At 46.5% G+C, this 20770-nt stretch overlaps 1 protein-coding gene across 2 annotated transcripts in view; it reads right to left on the bottom strand.

The window, feature by feature from the left end:
- nkd1 (NKD inhibitor of WNT signaling pathway 1) overlaps positions 1-16742 on the bottom strand; it is a 37882-nt gene extending 21140 nt beyond the window's left edge. The window contains exons 1-3 of one of the 2 annotated variants that reach the window (XM_042062340.1): positions 16528-16742; positions 16375-16407; positions 16023-16159 (exon numbers count right to left, since the gene is read on the bottom strand). In XM_042062340.1, the coding sequence (XP_041918274.1) occupies positions 16023-16159; positions 16375-16407; positions 16528-16552 (195 nt within the window). In that variant the 5' untranslated portion in view covers positions 16553-16742. Of the gene's footprint in view, positions 1-1711; positions 1858-16022; positions 16160-16374; positions 16408-16527 lie in introns of those variants that run through there. The other variant, XM_042062341.1, reaches the window with a different exon arrangement.
- Positions 16743-20770: the final 4028 nt, after the last annotated feature.

Below are 20770 nucleotides of genomic sequence, written 5' to 3'. Positions count from 1 at the left end.
CGACGGCATCCACATGAATATAACTCTGAGAGACTGACAGAGAAATGTTGTGATATTTACCAAGAACAATATTTAAAGCCCTGACGTGCGGGGCCTGGTGGGGAGGGTGTGTGTGTGTGTGAGTGAGTTTGTACACGACAGGCGTGATTTGATTTGATTTGATTTAAGCCACCAGTGCATCTAGGCCTGACAGGTGGCTGGCAAGCAGCAGCTTATTGTGGCCAAAGGCTGTCAGGCCGTCCAGCTTAACCCATTCCTTCTCTGAGCTAGTCGGTGCCAAGCTTGTGTCTTTGAAAGTGTGTGTGTTGGTCTGGGTGGCCAGGTGTCGGGTCAGAGAACTTTTACGTCAAAGGAAGCATAATGCCAACCCTTCCCCACAAAATGTGCAAAACAGACAAAAGTGAGAGTTCTCACCTTGAGGTAAGAGCAGGTATTCAAGTGTGTTTTTGCATGTTTGTTCCCGTCTGTGTGTGCATTTGTGCACATAATCGCCTGAGAAAAGTGCAGTTGTGGAAAGTCCCACAAGACTCCATGTCATCTACGGCATCTGAATGCTCTCTCTCGCTCACACACACACACACACCACACCGCACAGGCTGACAATTTACGAAGCCGACGACAGCTCCACCTGATCGGCCGCCAGGCGCTGTGCGGAGGCAGGCCGGCCCCTGGAGCCACGGCGACAGTGGACCTGGCACGCGGTCAAAGCCTCGGGAGAAATCTCATTAAGGAGCGCCGCACTGGCCCTGCTTGACTTCGCTCGGCCCACACCACACCGCACTACGCTACGCTACGCCGTTGCCACGCCACTCTGGAGAACACACCTTCAACAGGCACACACACACACACACATATCACACACACAGACTCGCACCCATGCAGAAACACACAGCGCAGCATGCCAAAAAGCTGGGGAGACAGGCCATTGAGTAGCGCTTATGAAAATGAAAGAGAAGGAAGACAGGGAGGAAGGGGGGTGGGGTGGCCTGGGAGTACCAGGTTCTCTCTGTGCTGTGTCTGGGACCTAAATCAAGGGCCAAATGAAGTTTCCAAAGCTGCAAAGAAAAATACCAGACACACACACACACACACACACACACACACACACACACACACGAGGGGAGGCCAAAAGAGTTTGCTGAACAGTTTCTCAAGATTGTCATCTCGAAATACAACAAAGGCCACAGGAAGAATTCACAAAGAACACTACTCGCTCGGAGTCACACACACACACACACACACACACAGCACTGCACTGCAATCAAAGGCTCGCAAGCTCAGAGGAGCAACGCATCAGCATAATCACAGACGAAAAGGCCAAATCCCTCTCTCTTTTTCACTTGGGTCTGTGTTCTTGCTTAAGGGGGTAACATTACCAGTGTCGACTCTCCAGAGAGGAAACACCAGACCTCCTCCCCCACCCCAGCCCAAAGCCCCAATCCTCCCCCAGCACAATAAACAGGGTAAGATGAGAAACAGCACAGGGCTCTGGGGGCTCGGCATCTGGTGTCGTCTTAACTTGGCGAGTGTGTGTGTGCGTGTGTCTGTTTGTATGTGTGTGTGTGTGTGTGTGTGTGTGTGTGTGTGTGTGTTAAGGGGGGAGGGGGCTGTGTGTGTGTGTGTGTGTGGGGGGGGGAGAATGGTGGGTGGGGGGCAGTCCCCTGACCGCACACACACACTGGGAGCACGGAATGAGAAAAACAGGAGTCACCATTAAAACTGGCCTCTGCCTCCGCCACTCAAGTCAACCTCTTCAAAGTGACTGGCGCCTCGTACAAGCCGCCAGCCAGCCAGCCAGCCATGCAGCAGGTGAGAGCTGAGAACTGCTCTGTTGCTTAAATAACGGCTCCACAGGACCTGCAGGGGGAATGGTGGGCGGGTGGGGAGGTTGGGGGCAGTGGGTGTAGGTGAAGATTGAGAAGAGTGTCGCTTCAAAGGCAGAGAGTTTTGCAGCCATGAAAATAAGATCTCAGATCATCATATATCCAACCTGGCAGGGGACAGCTCTTCCTCAGGGGCGGAGGAGAGGAGACTGAGCCAATTATTGTGTAACATGTTTCCATATCTGAAGCTTTGGTTGAGCAACTGCAAGGTTGTGTGAATGTGTGCGTCTGTGCATGTGTGTGTGTGTGTGTGTGTGTGTGTGTGTGTGTGTGTGACTTAAGTCATGCACAGCATGCTCACACAATTGTCTAAAGCTACACAGTGCTTTAGATTTCTTCTAAGCTGACGATAACATGCAGAGAGTGCCAATACACATACCTATGCAGTGCTGGAGCGCACACACACACACACACACACACACACACCCTCACACATACACCCTCTTTACTGCAATAAATCAAGCAATCAGAACTGTGTCTGATAGCGACTCTCAAATGAACATACCAGGGAAGACCTTCTGATAATCAACGTGCATTCAATTTAAAGAAACCTACATTGCCTACACATGCCAGAGCTCCAGACTAACTTTTTGTACTGGTTGCACTGGTGCGCCTAACTTTTTTTTTCTTAGGTGCACCAGCACAAAAGTTAGGTGCACCCAAATTTTCAACCACATCACATTTAACACCGCAGCAGGTTCACTTTTTTCCCTTAATTACTGTCCTATATAGGTTGTCCTATGACTTATGATTTACAATTCTACAAGAAAAGTAACTTAATGAAGTGTTGGTGCTTTAAGTGCTTCACTGAGCTGAAATTTAAACTTAAAACATCTCAAGATGAATTAAATAAAAATAACAGTGAGTAAATTAACAGTGCACGTCTTTTAAGGCCTTCAAACTGCACATCTCATGTCTCAATGTCTTACATACTATCCTTCATGATCTTTAGGCCTTGGCTAAACCAGCTCGCCATGCTAGCATCTTCCATATAAATGTATTTGAGCACAATTTAAAGAGATGTTCCAAGTAGTCTGGGGGATTTGTATGTGATTTTACAATGATGATTGCAATAATCATTTGACAGTCCCACAATGCAATTTACTTTTTAATTTTAGTATTTTTAAATTTTCAATAAGAACATCACTATGGTTAATGCAGTAACGAAATGGTAGGCCTATTATTATAGGCTATTGCAATGACTTGGCATGCTCGATCTAAATGTGTCCATTCAATTCACCGTACACAATGACCACAGTTATACATGCAGGGAATATTCGGGCTTTAAATGTTGCAGCGATATTCGGTTTGCGCCAAATACCGGATTAAATTGATTGATGCCATCAGAATGAGTTTACACAACTCGCGTGCAAAACAAATATTGCTGTTGAAAACAGGGTTACTCCCTGCATGTAACTGCGGTCAATGACGCACTCCTTTTTGGCGATATCTGTATCTCTGTCGTTCGCGAAGGCCTTGTATGCATTGTTCGCAATTTTAAGACGTCTTTTCATCTGCAATGACTCCTATAAATTTGGCGCGAGTGGCATTCCTGTACGTCGGGTTTACGTTCAAACTATTTTTCTGGTGAATAATTATTTCGGACTGAACTTGGTGAAGGGAAGTTTCACTAGGCCTATCGTAGGCAACGATGATCATCATCTCGGGCTCGTCTGATCGGTTTGCTGCTGCCAGCCGCCCAAAGGCTGTGGGGAGAGGGTACATTTATCTCGGCCTATGTGACCACACTGTAATGCAACTACATCCACTCTGTTTATCTGACGGGTCTCTGACCTCTCTCTCTCTCTCTCTCTCTCTCTCTCTCTGCAGCACACGCATTTTCAAATTTACACACAGGCACTGGGCCACGGCCAATCAGAGGGGAGGTCCTGCCCTTCATTATCTGTGATTTGTTTAAACCACGATATTGGCCAAATATGTGTCTGTTATTGAACCAAAGGTAGAGTTTCAATGCGGACACTTTTTCCTCTCACGAATAGCTTGGTCGCACCGGTGCGACCTCCGGTTTTTTTTAGTCGCACTTTTGAAAAATTAGGTTGCATATGCGACCAAATTGGTCGCACTCTGGAGCCCTGCGTGCCCACAGTTGGGCCTTATCTATTCAGCTAAACACAGTAGCAGGGCTTAATGTGTAGCTCCAGTGTGGTGCGGTTCCAGGGGGGAGACGGGACACCTTCTCTGTGGTCGAAGACAGACTGCATGGCCCCGGCCCTGACAGCAATCACTCACAGCACACCCACTCGTCTTCCTGAACCCCAGGAAGGAAACGACCGCCGAGGCCCTCGGGGATCCGTCGTCGGGCCGACTTGGAGGAAGCGCCCATGTGATTAGGGGGGCCTGTGTGGTCAGCACCCCAGCCACCAACGTCAATAGTGTAAGAGAACGAAAAAGAGGGACAGAGAGAGAGAGAGAAAGCACAGAGAAGGCGGGACAAGAGAAAAAAAGAGAGAGGGAGAGCGAGGGGCCTCCACATACCAGCGGGCTTACATCCTTATCTCTAGTTCACCGGACAGGTCACCGAGCCTCCAGAGACACAAACGTGCCTTTCACAATGCCAGGGATACTCCTGGTGGCTAACAATGGGCCGCAGTCTTTCAATGGACGACACCTGCAGTCCAATTTCTGTATTCAGCAAACTCAGGCTTTTTGTATTGCCTAAGCCGTGAGTGGGTTATTTCTGGAACACACATTAACAAGGGGCCTATCTTGGTGGTGGGTATATGTGTGTGTGTGTGTGTGTGTGTGTGTGTGTGTGTGTGTGTGTGTATACGAATGTGGGTATGGAGAGAATGCAGTCCTGACGTTACCCTTTATGCGGCGGTTATAGCTTGCTTTCATGGGCCCGATTGTGTCCTGCCTCCGGTAATTTTTCACATGAGATTAACATTGCAAACATTGCTTGTCACATTACTTCATCCACATCAAAGGCGTCGGCCTCCTTGGAGCCTCAGTAGAATATTAGTGCAGATTTACAGCCCTCATCTCCGCACTTCAGAAAACATGCTGATTCGGGCTTATCTCCCCCAGACCTTTCCTGCTGCACCTCCCACTCCGAGAGTTAGCTCGGATTTTAATGACCCATTTACAAAAGTTTTACACCTGCAAATATAATCGCTTTACAACCCCCCCCCCCCCCCCCGAGGACACAGTGCACCCTGTCCACTGGTAAACACGCAGGTATTTACTGACCTGGTCTGCAAAGGTGTGCAGAGTCTACAGGCGTTAACGTTTATCAGATGTTTGCCTTTGTTGACGAGATGTCAACACAGAAAGATCAGCATTGGCTTCACATGGTCAGTGGAATGGAAAAAGGTGCAAGGGGAAGAGGCTGGGGGGGACGTTTCGGGGAATTGATGGTAGTTTGACGTCCCCTGGATGGAAAGACTTACAGGCGAATATGAACTCCAGGTGGACTTCTCCGGCTCGTTCACAGCCAGCCGATGAACCCGCATGGGAAGTCTGGGATCCCAGAGGACACAAAGGAGGGGTTGAGAAAAGGCATGGAGACAGCCCGTCAACTCCGGCTTGATTTACCAGTCGCCTGCTCGGGCCAAGAGCAACAAATCATTGCATTATAGGCCTTTTTTGAACACGGCGGAGGTTTGTCTTCAGAAGAACGGAGCGCAGGGAGCGAAGGGAGCCGTAGGCTGGGTGACCCCCATCTCCAAACCCTACCTCCCACCCCTCTCTCTCTCTCTCACACACACACACACACACACACACACACACTTCCCACAAACACTTCATGCCTCAGCAGCCTGTGGGGTTACCCGCTGCAATCAGATCCTTCTCCATACGCACGGGAAATCACAGAGCTTTACAGCAATCTCACGAGTTCACCGAGAAGGCAGTCCTTGTAAGACACATGAGTGATCTGTGTGTGTGTGTGTGTGTGTGTGTGTGTGTGTGTGACATAGTCCAGATAGCGGTTTGGTGGTTGGTTCGTAGGCTGGGTGGCTGGGTGGGTGATTGGTTGGTTGGAGGGGGGTGACTGAATGAATCCAGACACTCAGGGGGTAATTAGTCTGACAATCCTGGGAAGGGAGACGTTTGGGAGACATGTGGTCAGACGCCAATCACCGAGAGAGCGGCCGACACAAGCTGCGGACGCCCCGCACGAGACACTTAGTCAAGAGCTTTACCCAGAGGGTGTGTGAAAGTGACAGCCACTTAAGCCTTTCACCAGTAAAAACATGGAGAGATAGTCTGCCAAACAGGGTGTCCTCTGGATGACACAAAGACACAAAGTCAAGTTAACCCTTTTTGGGCAAGACCCTTGGTCTTTAAAACAACATTTGGTTGAAGCTAAACTAAACTGAATTGAGTTAAACACAAGACAAAGACACTGATTCGATAGCAACTAGCTAACACACCTAGCAACTACAGTAGTCATTAGCAACACTTCTGGACATCATCATGACCATACAGTAAGAGACTGTAAGATCTCCAAAACACACAGAGAGGTACAAGGTCCAGTGTTCAGACATGTTTGACCTTTTCAGATGTGCCAGACCAGCTGCATCAGCCAACAGGAGAAACCAAAATATGAAAACGTTCCACCAACATTTCACACCATTCTGGGCACCGGAGGGTTTGATGTGACATGGCTCAGAAACCCCACAGCTGGGTACGAAAACCAGAGGGCTGGTGCGGGCCTCGTCCGGGCTGTCAGTTTATCAGGCGTCCACTATGAGGACAGACGGCGGGGCGAGCTGCTAGCCGGAGTCGCTCAGACATAAACACTGAGGGCTTTGAGGGCCGTCTGGTCTCTCCCTCGGCCGAGACGCACTTGCCGAGCCTGACACACCCCAGTTCCCACAAACAGCGAGACAAACCGAGACTCAGTGGAGCTCGGCGGAGGACAGAGAGAGGCCTTGTGAGAGCCCGAGAGCCGACGGGTCCACGCCGGCTTGGAAAACCCTAGAATACTTTTTCGACTCCACCTCCTGTAATTGCATAATTGCGACTCCATCAAAAACATCAGGTGTAAAATAGTTTTAAAAGGGGGGCATAAATATAGATCAAAGCCATAATGACATCAACTTAAAATGAATGCAGCGTGAAAGCATGACAGATTGATGTGTGGGATGGCATTTCTGGGGCATTTCTGAACTAACCAATTCATTGCTGCTGGGCAGCATGAGTCTCCAACATACTGTAGCCGTGTGTTTGTATGTTCTGTTGGCCCCCTGGCTAGCTGGACTCTTTTCCTATAGGCTCTCTCAGGCAACTGTAGTCACTGTTCTGAACTTCATCCTTACTATCTTTACTTACTAATTTCACAGTCCAAACTGTAGCCTTCCTATGATCCCCTTTAATCTGTATAAGATGAATAACACAAGTTGCCATCAAACACCAAGTGAAACACAAGGAAATCAATGCAGGATCGCAACTGCACCAATCTAGGCTTAAAATGACAGAAGTGGGTGGGTGCTGAACTACTTTGCCAAACTACTCTGTTCCTATTTTAATGAGATAAACCACAAGTAGTGTATAAGCACATGTGAGAAGAAAAAAAAAACTGGTACAATCGCACAGGCGCCATGCAGAAGGAACAGCTTTGAAGCATCAAAAATGAATCAGCACGCACAGTTTGCTTCACTCTCGTCCCCTCCGGGCAATCCGAGTCTGTTCGCTGGTAATGCTGAGGTTCTACTGCCAAGGCACAAAGGAGAGGAAGAACTTCAAAACTTCAAAAAGCTCTGAATAAGACATTCTAATAGTTTCTCTCAACCAATGCAGGCACCAATCCATATACAAGAAAAAAAACCTTTGAAATCCACCAGACTGACTTGGACCTGGAATGGCCAAGTGACTGACCCCACAACGCCAAACCATATAATTATTTGAATCCTAAAGGGCTTGCCATTGTTTAAATATCTCACATCAATATGCACTATTCATTGTGGGCAATTACAAGCAACACCTTCCAAACATCACTAATTTGAAGCCTTAAAGTCACTTAACCATCTAAAAGACTAGAGACAGTATATAATTGTATAGGGGTATGCACGTGAGCGCTGGCACTTTTGGCCTCAGGTGACCTGGATAAACTCCATGGCGTCTCTGTTCCCTGTACATCTCCCTGTACGCTCTAATTAGAAACCCCATACACACACACATACACACACACACATACAGTCCTGCTCTGTGCCCCCAGCTCTGGGGTGTGGCAGCGCAAGAGTCAACGTCAAGCAACAGCAACAGCAAGCAGTAGCAGCAGCGGTGGCCCTTTGGACCATAAAGTCACTACTGCAGTCAAAACGTTTTGTGGCCGCGAAGACTAAATAAAGCAGCCAGCATTATACAAGAAAGACAAAGTTCACAAAGCCAAGGTTCATGCCTGCCGTTACGGTCAAAGCTTAGAAATGGGAGAGATGCCTGTTCCTGTGGCTTTGGGGCTAGCCTTCCATTGAACCCACAACTGGTGCTACATAGAGAGAGCAGCACGCCAACAGGCAGGATGGGCACTGGGTGGACTGTGTTGCACACCTCCACCCCACCCCACACTTCCCACCTCCAGTCTGCTGCTGCCGCCACATCAAGAGGTCACGGAGTGAACATGGCACCTGTGCAGGGGAATAAACACAGCCAAACACGGGACCTGAGCAACAGGGGTCATCCTTTTGGCCATGGCGCTCCACTGTTCTGAGGACGCGTCTACCAAAAACATCCCCTTGAGGATGAGCCGCCCACCACACCTCGGAGCCCCGGCGCCGGCAGGAAAAGGCAGACGGACATCGCGAGGAGGGGCACAATGATCCCCTGAGCACTGTTTATTCAAGACCACATCCTCCATCCACAAACAGGGCTTAAAACAGACCCACGGTCATGGCCACTTCACCCGATGTTTAAACTCAGGAGGTGCTATTACAGGTCACTGTCGAACACAGCTCCTGCCTTCCCAGACAAAGTGGGGCAAAATTAGCTCTGCTTGCATTACCTCAGATGCTAGAGAGGCACGAGAGGAGTGGCGAGTGACTGAGAGGCTGACATTCACCATGGAACTCTCTGGGTAGAATTCCAGCATTCAACATGGAATTCTGTGGATAGAATTTCACAGAGCCTTAGATAGATAGTACGGCTCTTCATAATACTGTAGACTGCTCCATACACTTGAATGGGCCTTCCCAACGTTTGGAGGTCTGATAATTTTGTATAACAGACCGCTTTCAAGGAGCTTGGTCACTTCTTGCAATGGAACTTCATTTAAAAGTGTAAGCAGACGGTTGAGCTGTGTTCTAAAGAATGTTGGATACAAGTTCAGCGTGTGTTGCAAACTATTTAATTTCTTAACAAAAGCCATGATGAAATGTAAAGAGACATCATGTGTCCGGGTCGCCCTGTCAGGACTTATTTTCCTGATAATGACCGGCGTTCTATACACCATCCCTTACATATCTATAGGGCTCTGGAATTTCAACATTGAACATGGATATACTCACAGCATGCAGTTAAAATCCTTAAATTCACAGACATGGCTTGGCTTAATTTTTGAGGCAAAAAAATGTCACTCTTAACAGCTGTCAGCATTTGATAAGACATGAAATATCCACTGGGATTTTGTTTTACTATTACTATTACACCTAACAGGAAATCCATGATATGTGGCTAAGCTGCTGCTTAGCAGGTAAAGCATGTTTAAACAGCTATAGCCTACATTTATGAGGTAGAAACAATGCCACATGTCTATATGCAATGCTGTTGATGCCACTTGCTAAAGTTTGTTTAGATCCAGTGATCATGCAATGATGGAAACAGAATGTCACACTTCAGTACTCTAATCCAGAATTATAACTCTGGTTAGAAATGCACCAGCAGAAAGGCCAGAAAAGGAAAACCATAGCACCCAGACTCCTCTACACTTCATTTAGAGGACTACTCCACTAAGGAGATGACGACCACATTCACAAGTTTGAATAACGCCAGTTTGGTAGGAACACAGATATGATGAAGCAGAACATGAAAAATCATTGCAAATAAATCTTCATATTACTCTCCTTAACCATTTGCCATATGCATAGACCAAACATTTTGTGCATGAGTAAGGAATAGTTATGTCACTCTTTCTATTACATATTCTTTATTACACTATAATTATGCTACTGACTTCATGGTAATATTATTCAGTAAGGATGAAAGATGACACGATGATATTATATACTTGCAAAACCTACGTCTTAAGTCTAGGATTATGGTCAAGTACAGAGTTGTAGAGCTGCCACTCACATTCATAAACAGTGTCTTGCACTGCCACTGAAGACAGTCACAATGTATCAGCAATGCAATATGTCATGAGCCTTCTGCTCATTGTGATATTCCTGATCTTGCATTTTCCTCCACATTCTCAGACCACATTCAAAGTCTAAAGAACATGCAGTGCAGATAGAACCAGCACAAAAGAAAGACTTGCACAAATATACTCTCGCTCGCGCACACACACTTGCATACGTACACACACACACACACAGACATTCACACCACATCAAAGGGATAAAGAAACAGCATGATTATGTTAGGTTGATTAACGCTATATTTAGATAGATAATGTGCTAATTAGGACTTGAATATACTTAATATGCACAAACCCATCAATCCAAAGATGTCTGGGAAGGAATATTTTAACCCATGTTAGATATAATAAAAGCCCCAGCAATTCATTTACACTTGATGTCGTGATTTAACTTAAATTTGCATTTAAAAGTCAATGAGAGCAACAACAAAAAAAAATTTTGCCTTCAAGAAACACTTCAGTGAAACCATCATGAAAGAGGGAGAAACTCTTTGAAATGATCCTCAGCTATCCATTGCTCCACAGTGAGCAGATATTTGGAAAACAAAGCCAAAATCTCAACTGCTAATCCCCAGGGATTCAGTGTGCATTCCAGGGGACGGCTTTGATCTCCAGAGCGCATCCGGACAGCTAAAGCCATAGACACACGGCACCCTCTCACACACACGCACACAGGCGCCACACCAGTTCCCTGCAATACAAACCACCCCCCCCCCCCCCCCCCCCCCCACACACACACACACGCACACACACATACACACACACAAAAGCACCCATAACTAGAATAACTGCCCTTTGATTCTCACACACACACTACCACAATCACACACACATATGCCTTAAAAGTCCGTCATCTCTTGATTACAGAAGACACACAGATTGTGGGCATGCAATAGACTTGAAGGTGCCAGATCACTTACATCAAGCGATCGTGGCACTTCCTGTTGACACGCTGGCGCACACAACCAATAGGGGCAAGCTGACACTCCGTCCCCCTCAAGGCACACGCTCTCAGCCAAACTTTCCCACACTGTTCCCCCACCTAACAATCCTTAAGGGAGACGTGTGCATGCATCTGGACCCCCCCCCCCCCCCCCCCACCCTTTAAGTCATTACCGTCCCTCCCACCATTAAGGGATATATGATATGAGAGGTGACATATGCGCCACCTGTACTTACCCCCCCACCCCCATTACCCCCTTCCTCCAGTCCTGCAGCTACATAAACTCAAGACTTCCTTTACCCCCCCTGGCTCTCATGGGAAACTATCAGAGGCCCTCTCTGGCCAGGTGCTGTGGCCCTTGGGTCTCCGGGGACGAGGCCTTTCTTCTCGCAGAAACACAACGACAAACTTCTCCCAGCCTCTTCAAAGCGAGCGACAACAGCCGTCTCCCAGGGGAGCGGAGAGGAGCAGAGCATTGTGGGAGAGGGGCAAATGACACAGCGAGCACAGGAGGGCAGCTGGTGGGAAATATTAAGGGGGACAGAGAAAGAGAGAAAGAGAGGGAGAGAGAAAGAGAGGGAGAGAGGAATAAGAGAGAGTGGGAGGCATGAAGCTTGAATTTAAAGGAGCATTCACGCTCACAACAAGACCCCTTACTTTTTTGAAGGCAAAGAAATAAGTCACTGTGTGTGTGTGTATGAGGGGAGGAGTGGGGTTAGTGTTTTGAGAAGAAGGTAGAGCACGGAGAGAGAGAGAGAGAAAAAAAAACTACTTTGCAGAACTCGCTGAGTTTCTTTCTTGTGATTGTGCGACTGTAGAGTTTCCTGGAAGTTCTGAGGCTTCTGTGTGAGGGCACAGCCACCTGGTGGGAGCCACACGGGTGGTGGCACAGGCAGTTCCGCTGCGATTCAATCCGAGCACTATGCCTGTCGTCGGCCATCTTTCAGGCTTTCTTTCTTTTTTTCGCCTGCGCCTGTTTTGTGCACCGTTAAGATGGGAGCTCCTTTTTCTTGGAAAAAAATAAATAGGGGTGGTGGGGGGGTGGGCAAGACCCGGGGACTCCTGTAGAGTGAGTTGGAGTGGGGGCCCACTATTTACCACACTTGAAGGGGGTGTTTGAATGATGGGGGTGGGTGGGGGTGGGGAGGGTTGTCAAACAGCCCTACGCCTACTCCCCAGCCCATTTCCAATGCAGTCTCATTTCATCAGGAACGACCAGGGAAGCCGCAGGGTAAACGCAAGAAACAGATGGGAGGCAAAGAGGAGGGACAGAGGGGCAAATAAAAAGGGGGTACTGTGGGGGCGACATGGCCAAGCCAGACAATGCTGCACCAAAACTAAGAAGATAAAAATGATTCTCAACATATGTTGAGTGTTTTGCTTTCACTAGAAACCGCACAGGGCACACACAGAACTCCTTGGGAGGCATGAGAGAACAGACAAGCAGTGTCAAAAGGACCATGATTGGACAAATGTGACCACCTCAGCGGTAGTGGATTAGCTGGAGTGTAACCTCCAAACATCCAGACCCCGACAGGGTCTCTGAGGGGAACTTCAAGAGCGCTAATCCCAGCAAGAGTGATCGTTCAGGGGGCCTGCACCAGCTCTGTTCCCCACTCATCCCCAGCCACCTCAGACGAGCTCAGCTCAGCTCACCCACCACTTACAGCCTCACACAATTCCATTCAAGGGGTGCTAATGAAAACAAGCTCGCTAATGTAATCAGTTATGTAAAACAAACACACTTTCCATAAAAGTGTTTTCCCTCTCTTCTCTCTCACTCTCTTGCTCTCTCTCTCACACTCACACTCCCACACACACACACACACACACACACACAGTCTCTCTCTCTGTCTCTCTCTCTCTCTCTCTCTCTCACACACACACACACACACACACCACAGCCATCATGGTACCCTTTCAGTACCACAGAGAAGGGAGGCTCAGATCAAAAGGATTCCTGGCTCAGACTCCCCACTGTCGCCACCATCTAACCCACATTCTGAAGGACCCCCATTCAGCTTGGAGGTACCATGGAACAACAGTTATAAATAACTATCTCACCAGGTATGCTCCATAACATGGACAGCTCTTAAAATATGACGGTTCAAATTCACATGCTGGTGTTATTAGTTTCAAAGGCCCTCTCAACCAGAGCAATCCATATCAAATGTGGGCGGAAAAACATAAAGGATTTGAGAAAGCAGAAGGTCTTGCTCTTCTGCTGCTTCAGACAAAGTGAAATTAATAATAAACACACAAGATGCTCTTCCAAATATCTAGAAAGTCCTGAAAAATTCTCAAAACTGTGCCAAACAAAAGTAGGATAAAGAAAACCTTTTGCCCCAGAACTGCTTCAAGGTACTATAATTCAATGAAATATTCAGGGATACAGCCACTTTGTTCGAGCAAGACAAGAGGGAAAAATACCCAAATAAATATTTATGTCCAGAACACCTTCTGTCCTATTTTATTCATTTTCCCTGTAGTGCTGGGAAAGCCATTAGGCACATAGAATTAAATTATTTATAAAACAGCTCCTCCGAGTCCAAATTGTTGAAACGGTCTAGCTCCTTCGACAGGGTTTCTTTTCCGCCCTCGCCAAAATCTCACTTCACACCATCTGGGAAACGAACAAATGCCGCACAAAAGACTCCCACCCCTTTCAGAGAAGGTCCTCATCGTCACGCCCTTGTGTCCAGAGGACTCACCACTGAGGTCACTCTCTGTGCTAACTGCATGCAGGCAGCCGCCATTGGACCTTACACTGAAAATAAGAAAAATAAGATCCTAAATTGTTCTGATGTCCTCTGAGTGCTCCAAGACACGAACAAATACATGCTCAAATCTTTAAGAACGCAGTTTCAAGTGGATAAGATGCTGAGTGCTCTGTGTTTATGCCCTAAAAGAATAGGCCTATAATCTGATAACCTGAACAAAGAAATTGTTTGTGTGCTACATATCCCCCAAACACTCTACATCAGTTGAACCCATCTTAATTAACACAACCAGTTGTGTCCAAGCTAAGAGAACAGTGCGTTCAAATGGCATCAATAATAAAACGATGCCATGAAGGGGGAAATGGACCAAAGAACATATTTTCATGTACTTTGGTCCAGAGACATTCACTCCAAATTCCTTCCAGTAATTCTCACTTCCTGTTCAGTATATCAAAGGCGTCCTCCAGACAGCTTACTTTTACTTCCTCATAGCATTCTCCACTTCTCCAGTGAGACACACTGAATTTATCTTTGAATGAACATCAGATTTGAAGAAGTAAGTATGCAGTATTCAGTTCCTTTACCCAAGTTTAGAGACCAATGCATATATATGCCAGTTAGGTATGAAAAAAACGTTTTTCTGTTTGCAATGCCATCCAAAATTTGGACTCGCACAGTTTATTTTTAATCTCCTTCACAGCCTCAAGATGCCTCTACCCATGAACAGGTAACTGATGCTCTCATTTAACAGTGACCACTTGAAAGGATGCGAAGATGACTTTGGCATCCTGCTGGTCGAGTGGACTGAAGCTGAGCATCCTAGTGGATTTCTGATGAGCTCTCAATCCTCAAAAAATGCTTTTGAGACGAACCCCCAACCAAAAGAGGCTTAAGGTTTCTCTGAAGCGTTTCCAGAGGATTTCGCCTCTCGACAACAACAACACTCTCTATGTGTTTACTACGATGCCAAATACGAAACAGACATGACCTTTGCTAGCCCAGACCTCAGACTCACAATGCAGCCCTGTCACCAGATTGTCAAGCTGTAATGCTTTCAAGTCAGGCGTGATGTATTACCTCAAGAAAAACCTAGCATCTGTTCCTGGTCTTGACACATTTGTTCCCAGCACAAAAAAAAACAAAACTCTGTCTGGTACTCTCTCTCTCTCTCTCTCTCCCCAAATTCTTAGGCTGTAACATCTATCATATGTGGGAAAGGAGTTGTGAGAACATGTAAACTATACTGGCTATTCGCTTCAGTAGAATACACATTTTAAGCATAGTGTCGTACTTTTACTCTGGCAGTCTGTTTATAATTTACAACCACACTTTACCATTCAGCAAGAATAAACAAAAATCCCTCACCTCCAGCTTCAAAGAGATCATTTGCAATTACAAAGGAAATCTTCCTGGCAACCATTAAAAAGCCATCATTATGTGTAAGGCATATGTGTATTCCAAAATTGCATTGCTAATCACCATTGAACCAACCCTTTCAGGAAAGTAAGACTTCTGAAAGTCTAATGAGGCCCAGAGAATTGAATAACTCCTTTCTTGAAATAATCTGTCGACACAAAGACGGAATCCTAACGGATAATATTACATTTTCAGCGCCAATATTTTGCGTAATGTTGATTCCTTTACACATCATGGCGTGGCAAGGCGCAATTGTTTAGACACAAAGCGGGAAAACTACTTCCAGCATCATTTGGACTAATTAGGACAACAAAATGAGGAACTATTTTTGCGCCACTGTTAATCAGAAATAAATAGACTATATAGAGATTAATAATTAATCTGATGCATCTAATTAGAACAACTTTAGAACTTCAAAGTGGGATCATCTTTTTTGAGGACTATTGCGCCACACAGCCTCAGCCTCAACACCTTTAAAACTTCAGGCATGGAAAACAACATTGCGCTGATTCTGTTTCATTTCTAAAATGCAATCAGACCTCTTAAAAACCTTTAGCCCATAACAATCCGCACCGACAAGCTTCACCAAAAAAATTTAAACAGACCGAATGACTCAACTTTGTTTTTGAAAACTTCACCGAATGTCATACGCATGCAGCCTACACTTCCAAAGTGAACGACTTCGAAAACGTACGAGATACATGTAAGGCAAACAATTTGTTCAACTAAACACCGTATTCACTTACCCGACCAGAGAGCCCGCAGGTACTTTTATGGTGACAGTCTTGTTCAAGTCTTGAGCCCGTGCAGTAGTACTTCTGTTTAACGATCCAATCGTCGATTCCCTTTCTTGCTAAACAGGCATTAACTACGAAACTGTCACCTAGGTACGAGAAAGATGAAGACATTGTAACATTGTAATTATGAAATGACTTTCTAATGCGTTTCATTCACCGCTTTGACAATGTTACCACGCTCAGCATGATCAATGGTCCGCAAGATTTGCAGTCGCAAGAAGAATTTCGCGTAGATTAAGGTATATAAATGATTTTACATATGCTCTCAAATCAAACCATGCATTCAATAAAGTACACTCACCTTCCGGGCTCTCCCTTGGTTTACAAATTGCAGCTTTTCGTGCCAAATGAGAGAAAGACAGAAAGAGTAGAGGTGAGCTATTACTCCAAATGACTCGGGAAACGAGATTTTAGACTACTTTGTGCATATGTAATTAAAAACGATTGGCCTTACCATGTTTCGAATGAAGTTTACCCATTTCTCTGCATCGGGTTACAATGGAAAACCATCCGATTTATAGTAATCCAGATTTTACAATCGTCCGTAAGTAAGGCAGGCAACGCGCTCAGTACATCCTACGGCGACAGGGCTATGCTGTCTTTGATCCGAGCGAAGCTCTTCCTCCCGTCTCCCTTCCAAGTGGAGAGGAGGCGGTTACCAAAACCCGCACTTCAACCACTGAAGGAACATGATTGACACCTCGCCCGAGATTAGACAACTCACGGGCAGGCTCGCTGTGTTTTATTGGTCCGTGGCGGCACATGAAAGCGAGTCGAGATTCTTTTGGAGTCTCCAAATATAAAGAGAGCAGCCCCCACACGCCATATTCAGAGGGATACAACTGGGCGCAAGCAGGGAGCGGGGCGCAAAGCAACTGCCTTTAAAGATCCCCAGCTCTGTAAATTTAAAGCAAAATGCAAAACTAGTGTGGTAGTCATTTGCATTCAAATGCAACCGAGGTTTCAATCGTGTCTTCTTTCTTGATCGCTCTTTTAATGAAGATTTACTGTACAGGGCGAAGGCGGTATATAAATCATCCTAGGTATATAAATAAGACTACTAAGGGAAAGTTTTGCTCTCTTGTGTGCATAAAATGTTGAATTATGATACACGTCCAGAAAGGAATGGCAGCTTGATTGGAGTGTTTTCAGATGGTTCTTTAAAAGGCTATCCTTATTCGTTGTGGAGAACAGAAGCATTTTTATTTTCTCTCCTTTGTGTTATAAAACTGGCTTCAATTTGAAACATAATCTACTATTTAGGATTACACAATGTGATGTATTTGTAAATCAATGCAGTGAGTGATCTTAATAATCAAAATAGTACAAATCTGTGAAGTAAATGTGTGAGCTATATATGATATACGTAGTTTTCCCAGAAATTATGCAAGGAACTGCAAATTCCATTTGCATTGGGCATTTCTCACTAGGCTTCATTCTAATGGACCTTAAATTATAAACAGGCCTGATGGTCAAGGCTATGTTGACATTTACATTCCTGGTCAGTCCTAGAAGCAGACACCTGCGGCTACCATACCCTCCAGCTTTGAGGCTAGTCTTCCATGCCCTCCTTTCTCCGCAACAACCAGGCCCTGAACCAGGCCCCCTATTAGCAGAAACCCACAAAGCACTGCAGCAGCAGCAGCAGATAATATCACTGGCTCTGGCCTGCGTAAGCACATCTACAGGCAGCCAAAAACTCACTTGAGTCAGTTAACTGCAGCCGCTCCTCCGACACGATCTCGCTGTAGAGAGAGGCTCACTCGTCCCTGTGGACATCAGTCTACAGATCGGGGAGGGAGATAGGGCTGGCGGTTGACACTGTGGCGCACAGGGACATAGTACAAGGTCTCCCGCCTTCGCCATCTCTCTCTCTCTCTCTCTCTCTCTCTCTCTCTCTGGTTTCTCTGAACCCTGTGTGGCTGCCTGTGCATTCAGCTCCAGCCAAGCTTGAACAGACCTGTGGGAGTAGTCCCACATGGGAGGTCCACTCTCACAGCCTGGCATGCTGCTCCTGCGCTAGCTTTGAGCGCGCTAGCTTTGAGTGCTAGACCAGTTTCCTAGGTGAGGCTGGTGATAGAGTTGGAGAGGGAGAGGAAGGGAGAGAAATCAGAAGACAGCAGCCTGCCCTGTGTGCAGTGTTGATGTGACTGCTGTGAACTGGTTGGTTTTTTTTTTTTTGGTGCATTCTGGGTCTGCTGAGCCAGCAGTCTAGCCACTCACACCTCAAACATCCAGTGCTGGCGGTGGTGAAACAAGTCAGAGGTCAATGGAGCTGTGTTGATATCAACACAGGATTCTGCCATATCAAAGACAAACAGTGTCGGGGGTCATGCTGTCTAAAGGCATTTGTGGCTGCCAACTTCAGATATGGGTCCACAGTTAAAGGCAGCAGCTGGGCAGCGTGGTACAGCGCCATCCCTCCTCCCAGTGTGCCTCTGCTCGGCAGCCTGCTTCCACATCCTGAGCTCATCACTGCGCGCCGCACCAGAGGAATCACGAAGGGTGCTTTGAACTTCCCCGCTGCAGACACGCAGATGAGTTTGTTATTATTGCCACTCGGCCATGTTTGCTGGGAAAAAGAAGCCCCTGTCCCTTTGACACACTTCCTGTGCTTTGAAGAGGCCAATGGAGAGATGGCTTTGCGGGCCCTATGTCCCAGCTTTGCCTTTGATGCTTGGGAAGGAGGAGGTGGAAGTGGGGGAGGGGAGGGGAGGGGGGGGGGTATGGTGGGGATGGAGGGGGGAGTAGGGAAGTTGCACCAGCATTCCATCAAATGCATCACCAGTCATCCTCGGCTTCTGCCACAAACATGGTCCGCCACCATCATCACCCTAAATCTGTCTGCAGATGAAGGCAAGAAGAAGAAGAAAGCAGAGCTACATGTTTGGACATGCTCCTCCCACTTCCTTTATATCCCCTTATATGGATCAAACTCACTGAATTCGCCCACAAAGACAAACTTTGTGTGGTTTAAATGAGCCAAAAAATGGAGAGTGTAATTATAATGTTTTCAAGACACCCGAACGGCCATATGCGAGGTGCTCTGTCTAACTTTCTAAAACAGACACCTGCCTGCCTGTCTGTGCATGGGGCTGACTTCCTGGAGCACCTGCCTTGGTGGCCTGCCCCGGAGATGCATTCCGCTGTAAAGGTTCCTTGTTCTCCGTGGTAACGGGCATAAAAGGAATACATTCAGTGCTCTGCAACTGGAGGGGGGGATCTAATGGTTTGTCAGTGTTTATGTCCCTGTAACAATGCTGGGAGGCTGCCTGGGGAGTAACACTGGAGGCTGTGGGGAAGGCGGGGGGTGGGAGGGGGGGGGGGGGCGGTGGTGCTGTATAGAAAAGAAAGAGAGGGAAAGAGAGGGAGAGCAGCTGCTGGGCGCTTAGAGCACAAACATGTGACTGTTGCCTTTTTTCTATGGGGACAGAAGTGGGGGGGGGGGGGGGGGGGTGGATGTTGTAAAGGGCAGAAGACAATCATGATTGAAGTACAGTGTTGATTCCTGTGACGGCGGGGGCCGGGACCATTGTGGGCTCCCAGCGTGGGTCGTGTCCGAGAGAGAGACAACTTCACGGGGTGAATTCCGGACGGGCGTGCGAGTGCGTGGCGTCTCCAGACACACCATGTGCAGCACACACTCCACACAATCGAATGCAAGACTTGCGTTTCATGACTTCCAATAGATGTGCATTCAACTTAGATATGTAAATAAATCAAAAGGGAATCAATGGAATACTCTTTAAGGAATCATTAATATTGCCTTTTGCAAGCACTTGCATGGTTTTCAAGTCAAAAGTGCAAAAGCACAGATAAATGTATGCATTCACTTAAATGGCAGTTAATAAGAAGGAAATAATGTATAAGATAACTTTTTTTATTCAAATGCATAGGGGAAATAATCTTCCTTTGATGGTAAAGCCAGAGAAAAGAGCATTTCTTTCTGATTTACCATTCAATGAAAAGAATAGAGTAAAAAAAATCTGGCAAAAATATTTGTGCTCTATTCTGAATATGTAAAAGCTAAATATGGAACTTAAAAGCATGAAAATGAAAGAGAGTTCCAGATAGGCCATTTTAAGCCATTTCTTAATTAGTCGTTGATCCTGTTTTGTATATTACTTTCTTGTAGTGTAAATGGAAATGGCCAGGAAACTTTCACATGTATGTGTTAAGTATTCTGTTTTATCTGGCAAAGGCCGACAAGTGAAAACACTTCTAATGGGCCTTAAAACCCACATAAACGTCTGTTTTCCTTTTTTCCCCTGACTATGCCCTATAAAGAAACACGTCGGTGATATGGTGTTGATGTGAATATGCAAGCAACATTATGCAAAGTAAAGGGCATCATCACTAGTTCTAACTATGAAGTTGATATTTCGGTCGAAACATGAGAGCGTGTGCCGACCTGAAATTGGCTCCATAATCAATACTTCATGCTTCCATACCTCGCTTTACTATCTGTGTGCACCCGGCGCAGGCTCCCTTTTGAAGCGGTGGGGGTGTAGCCCCATCCAGAACGAGGACACAATTAGTGCATTCAGCCAAAACAGTGGGGATCCCCCTTTGATGTGGGGATCAAATGAAGGAGCTGTGTGTTTTTGTCAAAAATGACAGGCTTGCCAGGTTTACTAATGGGTAGCTAATAGAAAGAGAGGTTTATGATGCTCATTAATTACCCAGCCTGTCATGCA

The sequence above is a fragment of the Alosa sapidissima genome, chromosome 14 (assembly GCF_018492685.1).
Source record: "Alosa sapidissima isolate fAloSap1 chromosome 14, fAloSap1.pri, whole genome shotgun sequence".
Lineage (NCBI taxonomy): Eukaryota > Metazoa > Chordata > Actinopteri > Clupeiformes > Clupeidae > Alosa > Alosa sapidissima.
The sequence above is the reverse complement of the archived record's forward strand: the minus strand, read 5'-3'. Positions and strand labels throughout refer to the sequence as shown.